At 45.1% G+C, this 17451-nt stretch overlaps 1 protein-coding gene across 1 annotated transcript in view; it reads left to right on the top strand.

The window, feature by feature from the left end:
- The first annotated feature begins 5866 nt into the window (after window positions 1-5866).
- Cd99l2 (CD99 molecule like 2) overlaps window positions 5867-17451 on the top strand; it is an 85040-nt gene continuing 73455 nt past the window's right edge. Inside the window, exon 1 of the mRNA XM_057760224.1 lies at window positions 5867-6107. Coding sequence (XP_057616207.1) covers window positions 6041-6107 — 67 coding nt within the window. The 5' untranslated portion in view covers window positions 5867-6040. The remainder of the gene's footprint in view (window positions 6108-17451) is intronic.

Here is a 17451-nt window from a genome sequence, read left to right on the forward strand (position 1 = left end):
GCTCACGGCTGCCCGGCTGCCTTTAGGATCTGGGACCCCAGCAATTGGGAGACCAGTGATGCCATTTGACAGAAGAGGAGCAGTGATTGTGCTAACATAGGTGGAAGTGTGTTTCAGATGTTGTGATGTCTCTAGGACGCCCTAGTTGAACAAAATGGCATAGCTCCTAATTAGAGCTCTGTTGGCATTTCCCTGTGAGGTTTCTTGGGTGGCTTCGCTGACAGGAAAAGACAGCAGAAAGAGCCCAGATGCTGATTCTGTGATTTGTATCTCTCAAGTGCTTGCAAGGAGATATTTTACCAGCCATGTTAAATAAAGTCCAACAAATATTAATTCTTGTTCTGACTGAGGTCAGGATTCAGAGTGGAAGATGCTGCCTTGGAAATATTACGGACATATTAGTCATTTCTTGCCAAGTGCTTAGGCAAATTCCACACTAACTCAACTGGGTCTTAAAAAGAACAGTGCAGAGGGCCCTCTCACGTTAGGAAAACATGCAGGTGGAAGGTTCAGCCCTGCTTGACTTAGCATGCAGGATTCCTGAAACTGCTGGCTACTCTGCATGTAGATAGACAGAGAGGAGGGCTCCTCCTCATCGCAATGAGCCTTGAGAAGGAGTGAGGAGCAGGTGGCCTTTTGCACCTTGTTTTCCTTCTGGACAACTGCCACATGACTAGTACTGCCCTTGTCTTCACCACTATGTGGATCTTGGGGTGTTAAGAAAGCCCTTTAAGCCCCAAGGGGAGGCCATGTAGCTCTGTGGTTGTGTACATGCCTAGCATGTTGTGAGACTCTAGGCTCAAACCCTCCTCTTCTCTCCCTCCTCCCTCTTTCCCTCTGTCCTCTCTCTTCCTTCCCTTAACCCCCTCTTCCCTCCTTCCTTTTCCCTACCCCCCCTTTTCCTTTGCTAGGATCCAACCAGGGCCTCTCCCACACCAGTGTAACAGGGGTTTCTAAGGCAAATTCTAGCTTCTATACAGTAGGGTTCTGAGGTTCCTTGTAGAAACTGATTTATAAAACACCAGTAATCTGATCTTGCCCCTTTGCAGTAGTATCTCATACATTCTAAACCATTTTCAGGCTTTCTGTGCTTTAGGAGAGTGCCAACGTCACCTGGTTCCTAAGCCTTGCATGAGGTAATTCTGGCAACTCCTGTTCCTTGTGTTCCTTTTCATCTCTGGTCCTTACTTCATTCTCAGCCTTTCTCTGAGAACTATTTCTTCTTGGCTGGGTGTACTGTCACTTTGCCTTTAATCAATTCTACAGAACAATCCTCTCTAGGTGGGGTTGTTCTACTCTCTACAGAGGCCCTTCACTCTAATTGCCTCCATCTCCTGGCTCAATTCCCTGTGTCCTTGAATTTCCTCATTTCCCTTGCCCTGTAACCAGGCTCGGACAACTCCTCCAATCCCATTATGTGGCCACTGAGAATTCCTACCTTTTCCTCCTATGTGATGCTGGTCATTCTTCCATGAACCATAGGAAATGTCATGCTGCAGATTCCTTACCACCCTTCAATGGCGTCCCTTTGTTCTCAGATCAAACCTTGCCATATGAGAAGAGGAGAGATGAAAAGTGTTGTGGAGACTTTGAGGATAATTTGCTTGCAAGTCAAACATAGGCGGAGGGGCAGGCTCCATTTCCATAGTTTCTGTTCACTTATGAGGTACACTCTGCCAGCTGCCTTGTAGCTGGGTCCTCGTGGACTAAAGGCTCAAATATGTGTCAATTTCGCCTGTTAGTTTTTGTTTTCTATTTCTTTTTCAATTTGGAGAGTAGTAGGCTTTCGAATATTTAATTTTGTGCAGCAAGCACTTTTAACAAATCACTACTATGTCCCATGAAATAAAGGACTTTTGTACAGCAACAAAGTTCACAATTTCAGAATAAAGGTCAGTACTCTGGGCTTCTTTTCCCTTCTCTGCACAGAACTGGCCAGAACCTTGAGTGTGAGGTTAGTTGTGGAGGAGGGGACTCAGTGGGGAGCTAGGTCGATGGACAGGAGATCTTCGTTTCCTAACGCTCACTCTTCATGCAGCTCTCTCTCTCTCTCTCTCTCTCTCTCTCTCTCTCTCTCTCTCTCTCTCTCTGTGTGTGTGTGTGTGTGTGTGTGGTGTCTGTCTAGGAAAAGCCATATAGGCATTAGGGTCTAAGGCTAAGGGAGGGTAGCAGAAACTCATGGGAGGTAACTAAAGCCTTGAACACTGGCTGGGTCCCTTTGTTTTCCAGAGATAAAGGGTAGGCCTTCATCTTTGCTTTCTTTCTGTCAGTTCCTAAGTGTTACTGGTGGCAGAGGTGAAACATCAGGGAAGGAAAGGGTTTTGTTGTTGTGTTTCTTGTCTTGCTTTACTTTGCTAGAAGGTTTTCTGTATAGCTCCAGCCGGCTTTGATACTGTGGCAGTTCTCCTGCCTCAGCCTCCTGAGTGCTGGAATTGAAAGGATGAAGCACCACAACCAGCAGGAAAGAACAATTTCAACATGGACAGCAGTGCTCTCCTGATGGATATCTTCAGTAGTGTCAGGGTCTTGTTGGTGGATGCCACCTACTAGGCTGTTTTTGGCCACGGGTTGTAAAGAGACTGCACTTTAGTTTCCCAGCCACCCAGATGTGAATAATCACACAGAAACTATATTAATTACAACACTGTTTGGTTGATGGCTCAGGCATATTTCTAGCTAGCTCTTACAACTTAAATTAACCCATTTCTATTAATCTATGTATCACTATGAGGATGTGGCCTACCGGTAAGGTTTTGGGGTCTTTCTCCTTTCAGCAACTACATGGCATCTCCCTGACTCTGCCTTTTTTCGCCCTGCATTCAGTTCCGTTTTCCCACCTAGCTCTATTCTGCCCTGCCACAGGCCAAAGCAGCTTCTTCATTAACCAATGGTAATAAAACATATTCATAGCATAGAGAGGGGAATCCCATATCAATGGGTGAAGGAGGCTGTAATGGTCTGTCCTGTCCCTTTAAGAGACAAGCCCTGCCCACTCCCTCCCTGTCTGCAGAGGCAAGAGGATCTCCTTCTGCTTCCAGCCTGAGCTCCTTTCTTTCCATTCCTCTCTCCTGAAGAGGTAACTTCTGCTCTCTCTCTCTCTCTCTCTCTCTCTCTCTCTCTCTCTCTCTCTCTCTCTCCCTCCCTCTGTCTCTCTCCCTCTGTCTCCTCCCCTCCCTCTCTCTCTGTGCCTCTTTCTCTTCTTCCCCCTTCTCCCCTTTCCCCCTTTCCTTTCCCTTCCATAACTCACTAAATAAATACCCAGTTTCTGTGCATGGCATGCCTATCCATCTCTGTGTCTCACCTGCCATGGCTCTTCTTGGCATTGGCTGAACCGCCGAGGTCTCTCACCTGCCAAGGGCCGAGGACTGCCCGCAACTCCCCATCTGGGACCCACCATCCTTCATGGTCCACTGGCCCTCGGAACTGTACAGCTTTTATTTTTTACCATTACAGAGGCTTTCTTGAAAAAGTGGCTGGTATATAGAATTGAGGGTGGATATTTTGTGAGAGGGGTTTTGTAGATGTTTATTTGGGTAGCAACAGAACTTCATAGTCTTGACAAGCTGCTGAACCCCAGGGTTCCCAAGACATCATGGTTTTTCTGTTCACATGTTTCTCCCACTGGGAAGCCACTGGGGTCACTAGTAGTGTTCTCAGCTCACTCAGGACAACTGCTATGCTCCAAGGATGGCCTGCTGGCTCTTGTGGATAATGACACATTTTCTTGCTTGTGAAAAAGGTTGGCATTTGAAGAGTGGAGCTTGAAGGCCTAAATGCTTTTTCCAATATCAGGGACATGAGAAGTTCAGGGAAGATCTAGGTGCACAGGTGAGGAGAAAGGAGTAGTGTGTTGGCAAAATACTTGGTCAGGCATTGGTTCCAGAATTCAGATGCATTGGTAATAAGGAGGTTGTGTATAGCGGACAGGGCAAGCAAGGGTCATAGCTTCTAAGTGTTGGACTTCCTGTATGTAAACCAGCTTCATGTTCAGTTGCAAGTCAGTAGGGTTACAATGATTGGACTGAATCTCTCACCCTCAACCAGTTCTAGGTGGGCACTTCTTGCCAACCGAAAGAGTCACCAGTTCTCTCAGACTCACGTTAACTCCACTTATAAGAGACTGAGAGACACTAGGCCCCAGATATATCATCTTACAAAAGGAGAGTTATCTTATAGCCTTAGTCAGGTTGTTTATTTGGTGTCATTTGCTATATTATAACACCATTCTTTTCTCTTGGTTCTTGCTCCTGCATCTAGATGATCTTGTGTTGCAGAGAAGCCTACATTTTTGGTCCCGCCTCATTATCTGCCGTTACCTGCACATGACAGCTCAGTTTCATCCAGTCCTCACCACACTCCATCTCACCACTTCCTTTGTTCCACCAGCTCTGCTCCTGAGTTCTGAAAGCCTGTGCTCTTGGCCACTCTGCAGTAGGCCTGCCAGTATTCTCCTGGCCCCTTTGACTACAGGGTCCCCTGGTTACTTTCTCAAAGTCAAGGTGCTCCCATTCACTCATTTTCCTTCCTTGATTATTGAGGTCACACATAAGGCTGTTACAAGAAATTAAGACCTCTGAGTGGTGGTGGCACATGTAATCCCAACACTCAGGAGGCAGAGGTAGGCGCATGTCTGTGAGTTCGAGGCCAGCCTGGTTTACAGAGTGACTTCCAGGACAGCCAGGACTGTTACACAGAGAAACCCTGTCTCAAAACTCCCTCAGAAGAAATCAGTTATCTCTGCTCTTCAGCTCCAGTTCCTGCCCTGCTTTGCCCATGGGAAGGTATACTCCTAGCACTTTGTGTGTTTGTTTCCCAGTCCCATATTTAGAGCAATGGATAGAATAAAAACAGAGAAAGGGAGAGGGAGAAAGAGAGAGAGCAGAGGGGGGGTGGATATTCATGTGTGTGCATATGTGTTGTTTGTGACCAGGAACACTGGAAATGGCAGTAGGATCCATCATTAGAAGTGACCAAAGACAGAGGCGTGGACAGGCTCCATGCTGCCACAGTGAACAGCCTTGATTTCTTTGTCCTGAGAGCTGGTTGTAGCCGTGCTCGTCTTGGGAGCTTTTGCTACTCTGCTGCAGCAGGCCCCACTGAAGTAGGCTTTTGGTTGTGGCACGAGTGAGGGGATCTGCGTTCCCGCCGCCAGGGAGGTGGACTCTATTTGCCGAGATTCATGGGAAAAGACTGCAGCGCGTTGTTAGTCACGGGGCGTATTTTTTTCTGATCGATTGAGCGGCTGTGAACTTTTGCAGTAGTAACCCTGTCTCTAACCCAAGTCTCAGCAACTATTCCCCAGTGCTTTGGCTCTGGACTGAGCCCACCCTCCTTATTGCCTGCTGTGGTGTCTCTGCTGGTCCCAGCAGCTACCCAAATAGGCCAGTTCTTTAGTTTGAGGCAGGGATTTTGCTGCAGCTTTCAGCAGGCGGCAGCGAATGAGGCCAAGGCGTCGGAGGAACCTCTCAGCTGGGGGACCTGCACTAGAGGAGGAAGGTGCGGTCCAAGGTCGCCGACTGGCAGCACCCCAGCTCTGGGCCACGGTGTGTAGTGACCTCGGGGTGGCCGTTCCTGAGCACCGTCTCCACTGCTGCTTCCCACACCCTGGCCTCTGGTGGCGCACTACAGGGGCTTGCAGGCCTCTTCTGACATTCCCCTAGCGACGATAGGGTGGAAAGGGGTCTGCCGCAGTGAGTAGGCAAGCCACCCAATCCAGATCGCGCGACAGAACGAGTGTCTGCGAGCCCCGCCCTCGCCCTATGCCCCGCCTCCAGACTGCGGCGGAGTTCCCGAGACGGCAGTGTCGCCCAGTCTCCTGCCTTGGGCCCTGAGGAGTCTCCCCCCCCACCCCCCCCCGCCCCAGCACGGGTATTAAGGCGCGCCTCTCCTCTGTCCTTCCTGGCCGCGCGACAGGTGCCAGCTTTGGGCGGGGCCCTGCGGTTGTGACGGGCTCCTCCTCCCCAGCTCCTCCCATCCCCGCCCCCCTCGGGCCCTCCTGCGCTAACCGTGCTCCTTCGGGCCCCTGAACCTGCTCCCAGTCATGGTGGCCTGGCGTACTGCTTTCCTCGTTTGCTTCGTTTTCTCCTTGGCCACCCTGGTCCAGAGAGGTAAGGTGGAAGGGGGTTGGGGCACCCAGGGACCCCGCCCTGTGGCCTGGGGGTCGCTCTGCGCATGAGCGGCCCTGCCCCCGTCTGACCGGTTTGAAGTGGGGGCTTTGGGCGACTTGGCCATTCTTGGCCTAGGGGTGAAGGTCTGAGGCTTCAGGGACTGAACGCACTGTGAATTGTATAGTCGAAAATGAGTGATGGGACCCTTGTTACTGATTTTAAAACACTAGAATGTTAAAATGCTGGCCAAGCAGATGCCACCATTGGTGACAACAGCTGTTCCCAGGAGTGTACCTTGGGAAAATCTTGGAAAAAGCCGTCATTTTGAAAATTGGCTATGAGGCCACCTGCAGCAAAAACACCTGGAGAGCTTCCTAGGTGACTTCCTGGCTAGATCTCGGTGGGCTTAGAGTGGGGACAAAGCGGAAATGGGGCGGGAGGGGGCAACTTGTGGGTCTTATATTAATTAGTTCTCTACATGCTATTGGTGTTGGTCCCTACACTTCTAGAGACTTTGGCCATATTTTGTGGAGATGGACACAGAAATTGTGCTGAATCAAAGAAACAAGTTTATTCCACCTTGTGCAACACAATTTGTACACCAGGCCCAGCCACCTGGGCATCACCTGGGATTTTTCTCAGAAATGCGATATCTTGCACCCTGATCCTGACCTGAATCAGATTCAGTGTTTTATTTAGAGTAATTTGCAGAAACATTCAAGTCTGAGTAGCATATTCTTATGATAAATACAGTCTGTGCTTGGAAATAGTATTGTAAACAAGTACCAGCAGAGTCTTCTTACATTTATTTATGTCCCGTCTCCACATCACGGAAAAAAACAAAGCAAAACAAAACTCCAAAACAGCTTCAAGAAAACCGTGTAATTGTAACTGAGCAAGAATTGTGCTTTTGAGCTTTCTGAAAATGAAGGCAAATTTACCCATGAAAAACACAAGCTTAGGAAGACAAAACTTGGTCCTAGCACTGCCTTCTAGTAAGATATATGTCACGTATAAGGAACACTGGTAAAGAGGAGAACACCTAGCCCAGGAAGTTATACAAAAGATGCAGAAATAGTTAAGGACAACCCTGCTGGAATTGCTACAAGAAGAACCTTTTAGCAAGCTACAAAGGTATGGCCAGTCTGGGTTCTAGGAACTGATGATGCAGAGGGTAAAGAAAGCCAAGTCTTCAGTCTCTGCAACGACAACCTAGTGTGTGTGTGTGTGTGTGTGTGGGGAATAGCCCAGACATCAGATCTATGGGATAGACTGCTGTGGAGAGAAGGAAACAATCTCAAGGATAAAGAGCTGCTGAATTGTTTTCAGTTTCTCTTTGGGGTTAAAATTTTATTATCAAATGATCTTTTGTAGAGAAAAGTATCCATCTGATAGGCCACCTTATCCTTGAGAGCTGTGTTCCAAACACTGTAGGAGATTCCTAAGACTACAAATGAGCTTTTATTTTCCTTTACTGGAATTGGAACATGAAACCCTGTGCATGCTAGATAATTGCATCTTATGGCATGGGGGTTTTGAAAGTAGACTTGTAAATGGCCAAGCTTTGAGTTCAGAGAGACTGAGGAAGCGGGTAGAGCTGATGTCATAAGTGATTAATTGGCAGCTAGGGTTTGCTCCCAGGCTTCTGTGACTCCACAGTAGTCATCTTAAACCACTGGGTATAATTTAGACCTGGAGGCTGCCCCACTGCTAACCTTCAGTGGCTTCCTATAAATGAGTTCTCTAAACCTGTTCAATCAGTCCATATAATGACTAACAATCACAAAGGTGTCTTTGACCCAGGAATGTGTTCTTCATTGATAAGCTACCATTTCCTGGGTGCTTTCTGTGTGCCAAGTATAAAATATATCTTCCTTCTTTTATTCCTTTCTTTTTTTTTTTTTTAAAATGGGGTCTCATATAACCCAATTTGGTAGCCTCAAATTTGCTATGTATCCAATGTTGTCCTTGAACAACATTGTCCTCCTGCCTCTGCTTCCTGAGACCTGGGCCAACACTAGCATTATCTTGTTTCGAATCGCCACAATAATTCTTAAGGTTAGCTATTATCACTGGGCGGTGGTGGCGCACGCCTTTAATCCCAGCACTCGGGAGGCAGAGGCAGGCGGATCTCTGTGAGTTCAAGACCAGCCTGGTCTACAAGAGCTAGTTCCAGGACAGGCTCCAAAACCACAGAGAAACCCTGACTCGAAAAAACCAAAAAAAAAAAAAAAAGTTAGCTAGCTATTATCCTTGCTCCAAGTAAGGGGACTGTGGTCACATATCAGAAGAAATAACCAGGGTTCAACACAGATAAGAGTGCCACCCTGTGATATTTTCTTGATCTAAGAACACTGAGCCAGATGTAGTTTTCTTTTAAAGGTAGGGACCCAATTTTTATGTATTGGGGTCCACAGAGTTCTGCCAGTGTTCCTTTATTCTTGTTCCTTGTCCTCAGTAATGGATTGCACCTCAGCAACCTCCGCAGGCATACAAAAAGTCCCAGAAACACATCTGGGAATAAGGTGTAAGTTCCTCCAGGTTCTAGGAAGTAGACTCAGGTTTTAGCTCTCTGAAGTTGAAAGGATGGTTAAGAACTCATTCACACACCCTCATTCCCAGCACTAGGGAGGCAGATGGAGGCAGGTCTCTGGGTTCAAGGTTAGCGTGGTCTACAGAGTGAGTTCCAGGACAGCCAGGGCTGTTAGACAGAGAAATTCTATCTCAGAAAAACCCAACCCCCGCAAAGTCACTCTCTAAAGACAAAGGGGAGTTAACTTCAATATGTATCTTACTTCTTCTGAAGTATCTTCTGAGGACAGGTTTGTCATCTGAAGGTACCCAGAGTGTGGAAGTTGTTCTTCTGAGCACCAGGGAGAAGGACCTCAGCTGTGTATGTAAGAGTCTTAACAGGGGCTGTTCCTTAGGAAGGCCTTCCAGGAGCCAGACTCTTAGTGCGTCACACACATTCAGTAGCCAACCCAGGAAGGTTGACACTGTGACCTGCTCTGCCTTTTGACATACATAATGATGTGTTGCAGTCTTGAAAAACAATGGAGCTGGGTCATGGTGGCACAGCCTTTAATCCCAGCACTCAGGAGGCAGAGGCAGGCAGATCTTGTGAGTTCTAGGCTAGTCTGGTCTACAGAGCTAGTTCCAGGACAGTAGGGACCATCCAACCAGCTCTGAAAGAAAGAAATATAAATGGCTAAGAAATATTTGAGGAAGTATTCGACATCCTTAGTCTTCAGGGAAATGCAAATTAAAATTGCTTGAGGTTAGAATGGTACTGATGACGGTGTGGGAGGGCCTTAGTCACCATTGATGAGAGTGTGCACCGGTGCATCCATTGTGGACAGCAATATGAGACTCCTCAAAATCTGCAAATAGAACTCACATATGATTCAGCTCTACCACGCCTGTGTATGTAACCAAAAGCCCTTAAGTTAACAGACTACACAGATACCTGCATACCATCTTTGTTGCTATACTGTTCCCAATAGCCATGATATGGAACCAGTCTAGATGCCCATCAACTGACAAATGGCTAATGAAAATGTGGTACGTGTACACAGTGGAGTTTTGAAACAATTTAAAACAATTTTATTACATAATAATAATATTATTATTGGGGGCACATACATGCCACAGGGCACATGTGGTGGTCAGAGGACAGCTTCCTTTAGTTGACCCTCTTTTCCCATCATGTAGGTCAAAGAGATCAAACTCAGGTCATCAGGCTTGATGGCAGGTACTTCTACCCACTGAACCATCTTACCCACCCCACAATGCAGTTTTATTCATCTTTGAACAAGAAAAAAATTATATTTCTTGCTGGAAAGTGGGTAGAACTCGAGGTCATCATGTTAAGCAAAATAACTCACTCAGAAAGACAAATACCCAGATGTTTTCTCTCAGATGCTGAGTCTATATATGTATGCATGCATATATTTACATTTATGTGACATGAAGACAAACCAGGACTGTTGGGGAGAGGTAGGGGAGTAGTAATGTGGCAAGAAAAAGTGAAGGTAATGGGGAAAAAATAACTATCACATTTTTCTCAGATATGACATATATACATATACATATATGACCTAAATGTTGAAGGAAGATGCTCAGCCCCAAAATAATCACACAAAAACTATATTATTTAAATCACTGTTTGACCCATTAGCTCTAGCTTTTTATTGGCTAACTCTTACATCTTAATTTAACCCATTTCTAGTAATCTGTATATTGCCATGTGGCTGTGACTTACTGGGTAAATTTCCCAGCACCTGTCTCTGTCAGGACTACATGGCTTCTCCCTGACTCTGCCTCCTTCCTCCCAGCGTTCAGTTTAGTTTTCCCCATCTACCTAAGTTCTGCCCTATCAACAGGCCAAGGCAGTTTCTTTATTCACCAATGGTATTCACATGATGGGTGTGGTCGATTGGAAGTTGTAATTAACCAGACCAACTTAAAATAATATTCAACTTTAATAAACAGAAGAAAGAAAACTTACAAACCAGGGTTCCAGCCATCCAGGACCGCAGAGGGCAAAGAGGAAGAGGCAAGAGCACCTGGATGTTTTTATTTGTTTTGTGTGGCCCCAGGGGGACACACCCTAAACAGAATGTGATTGGCTGAAGTTCCCCATCATTCACAGCATACAGAGGGGACTCCTACATCACCTAAAGGCAAGAAGGAAGCAGAAGGAAGACTAGGAGATGGTAATGGGCAATAGGGAGGGTGAACATGAGTGAAGTACAACAGTATATGGATGAAAATGCCATAATGAAGCCCATTACTTTGTATGTTAATATAAACAATGAAATAAAAGTAGTGTGCAATATCTCACTTCCTACATGGAAAACATGTAGCTCTAAAGGGTTTAGGAACCTTCTGGCAAGTTTCTTCAATTAACCATGGGGATAATCCTCCTAGTGTGGCAGTTATTAGGATTAAATAAGTGTGAGTGTCTGAAGTGCTCAGCACAGGACCTGTCTTCCAGTGAACCCCTTTCAGGTTAGCACATATTAATTCTACATCTATATGTTCCAGGCCTCATTTAAGATATACACTTTGTAAATCTTGCCAGCATTGTTTACATGAAATTTTCAGAGATTGCATATTTATAAAAACAAAAAATAGATTAGTGGTTGCTAAGGATTAGAGGAAGGGGATGGGAAGTGACTGCTTAAAAGGATAAAGGCTTTGCAGAGTGATGAACATGTTCTGGAAATAAAGAAAGGTGATGCTTGCACAATCTTAAAGTACTTCAAAAACCATTGAATTATACATAGTGAAAGGGTGACTGTATGGTATATTGTAGTGGGAGCTGCGGGCTGTGTTCCTGCCGCCCCAGCTCCTGGTCGCCTGGCTAGCTTATGCCCCGAAATAACAGCACACAAACTGTATTCTTTTAAACACTGCTTGGCCCATTAGCTCTAGCCCTTACTGGCTAATTCTCATATCCCGATCAACCCATCTCTAATAATCTGTGTAGCATCAGTCTTACCAGGAAAGATTCAGCATGTCTGACCTGGCGGCTTGCTTCATTGCATCTGCTCTGGAGAGGAGCGGCATCGCGTCTGCCCCAGGGAGGAGAGCTATCGAGTCTGAGCTCACTTCCTCTTCCTCCCAGCATTCTGTTCTGTTTACTCCACCCACCTATGTTCTAACCTATGAGGGCCAAGCAGTTTCTTTATTTTTTAACCAATGACCTTCCTCCATCAGTATATAAATTATATATTTGTTTAAAACAATTAACAAGGTGGGAGCTTTCATTGGTAGAACATGTGTTTAACATGTGCAAGGCCCTGGGTTCCATCCCCAGTACCTCAAAAAGAAAGAATGAATAAATAAATTTAAAAAGTAAAATGGCTGTGGCAGCCCATGTCTGTAATACCAGCAGCATTTGGGAGGATGAAGTAGGAGGATTGCTGTGAGTTTGAGAGCTGTCTATGCCTTTTAAAAATTACAACAGTCTGGACTACATGACAGGTTCCTGGCTAGCCTTGGATTATAACCAACCAAAGTAAAGCAATGCAAGCCAAAACACCACACCACACCACACCAAAAATAAACACTGAATGATCTCCTAATTATGCCAGGTGTGGTGGCACATGCCTATTAATGCCTATTAATCTCAGTGTTCCAGAAACTGAGGAAGGGGGATCTTGAGTTTGGGGCTAGCCTTCTGCCTCAGCAAACAAACAACCAGAAGTAGGTGATGTGGGAAGTCCTTCTGTCTATGTGTTGCTTTTATTGGTTAACGAATAAAAAAACTGACTTAACCTTATAGGGCAGAGTGGGGGGGGGAACTAACCTAAATGTTGGGAGAAAGAAGGCGGAGTCAGAGAGAAGCAATATAGCTCCACTGGAGACAGACGCCACATGGTGATACACAAATTAATAGATATGGGCTAGTTTAAGATATAAGAGTTAGCCAGAAATACGCTTAAGCTATTGGCCAAACAGTATTGCAAATAATATGGTTTTTGTGTGGTTATTTCAGGAATCTGGGCAGCTGGGAGCACATAAGCAGACTCCTACAACAAGTAGGTGCACACAATTGTGGGTTAGGACTGGTTGTCAACAGTTGGGCATGACCACAGTGGCCCCAGGTACTGCAAAGCTGAATGGCCAGGCTAGGATCCTAGCAAGAACCTGTGGACTGACTCAGGGTATCAGGTTTGATAGATGTGCCCCAGAAAGTATGCAGGATTGATTTCAAGCTACTTAGCCCTGTCTGTCTGAGTCCTGGGACTTGGGCATCATGAGGACAGAGAGAATTTTCTTTCCTTGAATGTTTCTGGGATCAACATTATGCAGTTAGTCTTCTATAGGATCTGGAGACTCTTTCAGTGTTGCAGGATATTTGATCACACTGTTAACCCAGAGATTGCATTATTTACTGGAAAAGACTGTTTCTAGTTGTGGTGTGGCTCAACCCTAGCGCACACCTTTAATCCAAGAGCTTTCTGCTTGAATATTGTAAAGAGGAACAAATAAAGTCAGCTATAGGTCAAGAGGCAGAACAAGCAACCATTGATAGGAAGTGAACATAGGATTATTAAGGAAAAGCCTTAAAGAGTGAAGGGAGTCAGGAATATGGATAGAGAGATGCACAGGAAGTATAAGAGAGGGCCATTCAGTTTGAGGAGGGTGTTTGGAGACAGCATAGAAGGAGGCTTCTGGAACATTGGTGGAGGAGGAAGGTCAGGTGGGTGCTTTTTCTGCCTCTCGGAACTAGCAGCCTTTCACACCAGTATCTAGCTCCTGAGTCTTTATTGGTAAAATCAAGCGATTGAGATTTTGTTAAAAATAACATTTCAGTCTTCAGAGCTCTGATAAGTTTTCAGCTCTTTTCTTGATGTTATAGGCCATGTCTTCATCCCTCTTCACGAGGTAGATAACGGGCAACTGTAACGAATGCACAGAAGCCATTTGAATGGGCATTTGTGGGTACCAGGGAAGGGCCTGGCCTTGCTGTAGTGAGATGACAATGAAAAGGCTTGTTTTGGCTGCCCAGAGGGGCCTAAGATCAGGAGCTTCATTGAGTTCAGGGAATATACTTTCTAGATTCACTGACTTTCCTTTTTCAGTGGTGTCTCCTACCTGATGGTTTTGCTTTTCCAGCTTTGTATCCACTGTTACTTTGGACATTTTGCATGCCATTCCTCTGCTGCTCTTGGGTGCCTGGGAAGCCTGGCTCAGAGACTCCTGAACCTAATCTAGACTTGGCCCTTCCAGAAGCTTGCTGAGAGGTTCAGTGAGTGGTGATTTGATCACCATTGGATGATCTGTAATCCCAGCATGCAGGAAGTGGAGACAGGAAATCAGAAGTTCAAGGCTAGCAAACTTGAGGCCAGCCTGAGTTATATGAAACCCTAACACCACTCTCCAGCACTTCTGGGTATATGCCCTGAGTATGATTTTAATCAACTAGCCTTGGAAGTTCCAAAGTGTTGCTTTCATTGCTCTCTATGTGCTATGACTCACATAGGATAGTTGAGATTCTAGGTAACAGTACAAATTCTGCTTTGCAAATAGAGGAGTGTCCAATGATCTTTAGCCACAATTTCAAAACTGTGGCACAAACTCACTGAGCTGTCATGATGTAGCTAAAATGCTGCTTTCCCCAGTACTGATGCTTTCCCAGTTCTCCTAGTTGTAGTAACTGTAATGTAAATATGAGGCTAGTTTCTTTGGTTCCTTAAGTAGCAAAGATCATTCCATGCATTTGGTGTCATGACCATCTCTTTCTTTCTGCCCCTTTGAATGATGCCATGCTGTGCAGTCAACTGTCATATTTTCTCTCTAGTGAGGGGGCTCAGCTTGTTGGCTCTGAAAGTTTTTCTAGGGTTTTCTCTGTGGGAAGGCTTCCTATAGAGAGCATAATGCCCAGCAGGACAGTTTCCTTGAAATTGGCAGAGCATGGGTCTTCAGGAGTCTAGAGTAGCTCTTGAGCTGGGGCAGCCTGGGACCCTTTTCTATATCAAAACAGTTACTGAGGTTTAACTCTTCCTATATGCAGACCATAGGGCAGGTCCTTACCCATATATGCCTTTGAAATTATACCTGGAAGTTGTGGGGAGGATTGCTTATTGTTAGGAAACTTGTCTAGCATATTTGAGGTTCTTGGTTCCATGAAATGGGGGTGGGCAATAACAGAAAAATAAAAGTTGGTTCATTGGCAGTGGATAGTTTGTTGGGGGGAAAGTGGTTGCTGTTTTGTGCTCTGTAAGGTGTTTGGCACCATCTCTTGTCTTTAACCAGCAGATACAGGTTGCAGCCTGCTCACCTGTCTTTCCACATGAAGATAACTGCTGAGTGCCCAGGGTGCTGGAGGGCAGAATCTCCACTGGTAGAGCACCACTGATCTTGGCACAGATGTATATCTTGTGCCTTCCAAGATGGTTCTGTATGTGTTTGGTGCTAGGGGTGGAAATGAGAGCCTTGTACATGCTACTCAAATGCCCCACTGCCAAGTCACACCCCAGCCCTTGACAACTCTTTTTCTTTTGAGACAGGGTCTCTATATGTAGCTCAGGCTGGCCTTGATCTTACACACTTCTCCTACTTCTTCTCCCAAATGCTGAGACTAGGGTTTGAGGCAGTATACACGACTTTCAGTTATATACTTTGGAGTTCCCCTTTCTGACTTCAGTATACTCATGAGTCACCAAAGGTTTCGGTCTTCATCACTGCCTCAGGATAGACATGTTGGAAGAAATGAGATCATGGGTCATCTTTGGGGGTTGGCATAAGCTCTGCTGATGTCAGAATCCATTCTGGAGTCTTCGGTGAGCTTTGAGCTCCTGCTGGTTAGGTCAGTGGTCACTAAACTCTTTAGGTGGATTATTTTTACTTTTTATTATTTATTTAGTTTTATTTTATTTTATTTTTTGCTTAGATAGCCAAAGAGAACTAATATCTTTCATGTTAAAAGGTGGGAACAGATCCTTCTTAATACATTTTATTTTGGGCAACCAATGAAAAATGATAAACAGGAAATGAGCCAGAGACTTGCTCAGACAGTACTTACTTGGTTACAGCAATAATCGGTGGTCTTTGTATAAACTTGGATAATGTGTGAAAGTGTAGAGAAAGCACAAACTCCATCAACGAGGGACAGCCTTCCTTGCCGAATTGCCCACTGTGGGCAGTACTATCTCTGGGTAGGTGAGCCTGGACTGTATAAGAAAGATAGCTGAGCAAGCCAGGGTAAACCAGCCAGTGTTCCTCTATGGCCTCTGTATCAGTTCCTGTCTCCAGGTTCTTGCCTTGATTCGCTGCCCTGACTTCCCTCAGCGATGGACTATTGGAAGTGTAAGCTGAAATAAACCCTTCCCTACTCAAATTGCTTTTGGTCATTGATGGAGGAGGGTCATCTTTCTATCTGTTGATTTCATTGGTTAATTAATAAAGAAACTGCTTGGCCCTTTAATAGGACAGAAAATTAGGTAGGCAGAGTAGACTGAACAGAATGCTGGGAGGAAGAAGCCGAGTCAGGCAGTCGCCATGATTCTCCCACTCCAGACAGACGCAAGTTAAGAACCTCCCTGGTAAGCCAGCTTGTGTGCTACACAGATTATTAGAAATGGGTTAGATCAATATGTAAAAATTAGCCAATAAGAGGCTAGAACTAATGGCCCAATCAGTGTTCAAAAGAATACAGTTTCCGAGTAATTATTTCGGGGTATAAGCTAGCAATGCGGGAGCCAGGGCGGCCGGAATGCAGCCCCGCCGTTCCTCATACTACAGGTCATGGTGTTTACCAGAGCAACAGGAAGCAAACCAGAATAGTCTAAAAAGCAGTGAGTTCCATTATGGCCTTTTCTATTTGTTTTGCTGACCCTTTCTCCAGCCCTATCCTACACACTGGTCCTTTCTCTCCCACAGCATGCCGATTCTGCTTTCATGTCCCATGGGTTTTCCTACCCTCTTTTGTTTTCCCTGCCTGAAGAGCTCCCAAGATTTGTACCCTCACATGTAAATACATATATGTAAAAATTAAAATCTAGGTTATGTGTGTGGTAGATGACAACATGATGTTTTTGAATCTGGCTTATTTTGTTTAATCTAATGATCTGCAATTGTTCCCATTTTTGTGAAAACATGATTTTATTTTTCCTTGTGGTTGAATAGAATTCTGTTGTGTTTATCAACTCAGTAGGCTGCTCATGTTTCTTGACTGTTGTGAATAGTGCTGCATTAAATATAGATGGACATGATTTATGAGAAAAGATATGAAGCTAGCTAATTTTTAGTTTGAATTCTGTCATGGACTTTTTTTGTAGTGGTGGATAAATGTGTAAAATGGTTAAACTGTAAAATTCAGTGTGGGGAGCCACACCTTTGGAATGGCTATTCTAACTGTATAGGAATTCATTGAAATGGATAGACTTTGGGTCTGGTCAATCTCACTGCCTGATAATTTTTCTTTTCTCTCTTCATTTCTTTTCTCTTCCTTCCTTCTTTTTTGGGGGGTTTTGCGAGACAGGGTTTCTGTGTGTAACAGCCCTAGCTGTCCTGGAACTTGCTCTGTAGACCAGGCTGGCCTCAAACTCACAGAGATCCACCTACCACTGCCTCCAGTATGGGATTAAAGGCGTGTACCACTGCCTGGCTCCATGTATGTTGTTTTTAATTTGAAAGTCCTTTATAACAAAAGTTTTAATAAATAAAAAATATACTTTGATGGCTAATACACTGTTTTCTGTGTCTTATGCCTTATAATCTGATAAATATCAGCTAGAACCCATATAATGAAAAGCACTTGGATTCAAACCCTTCTAGTATCTAGAGTTGTAAAAGACCAAAAAGGCTGATGCTTCCTATTTGCAAAATTAAT

This window comes from Chionomys nivalis, chromosome X (genome assembly GCF_950005125.1).
Source record: "Chionomys nivalis chromosome X, mChiNiv1.1, whole genome shotgun sequence".
Lineage (NCBI taxonomy): Eukaryota > Metazoa > Chordata > Mammalia > Rodentia > Cricetidae > Chionomys > Chionomys nivalis.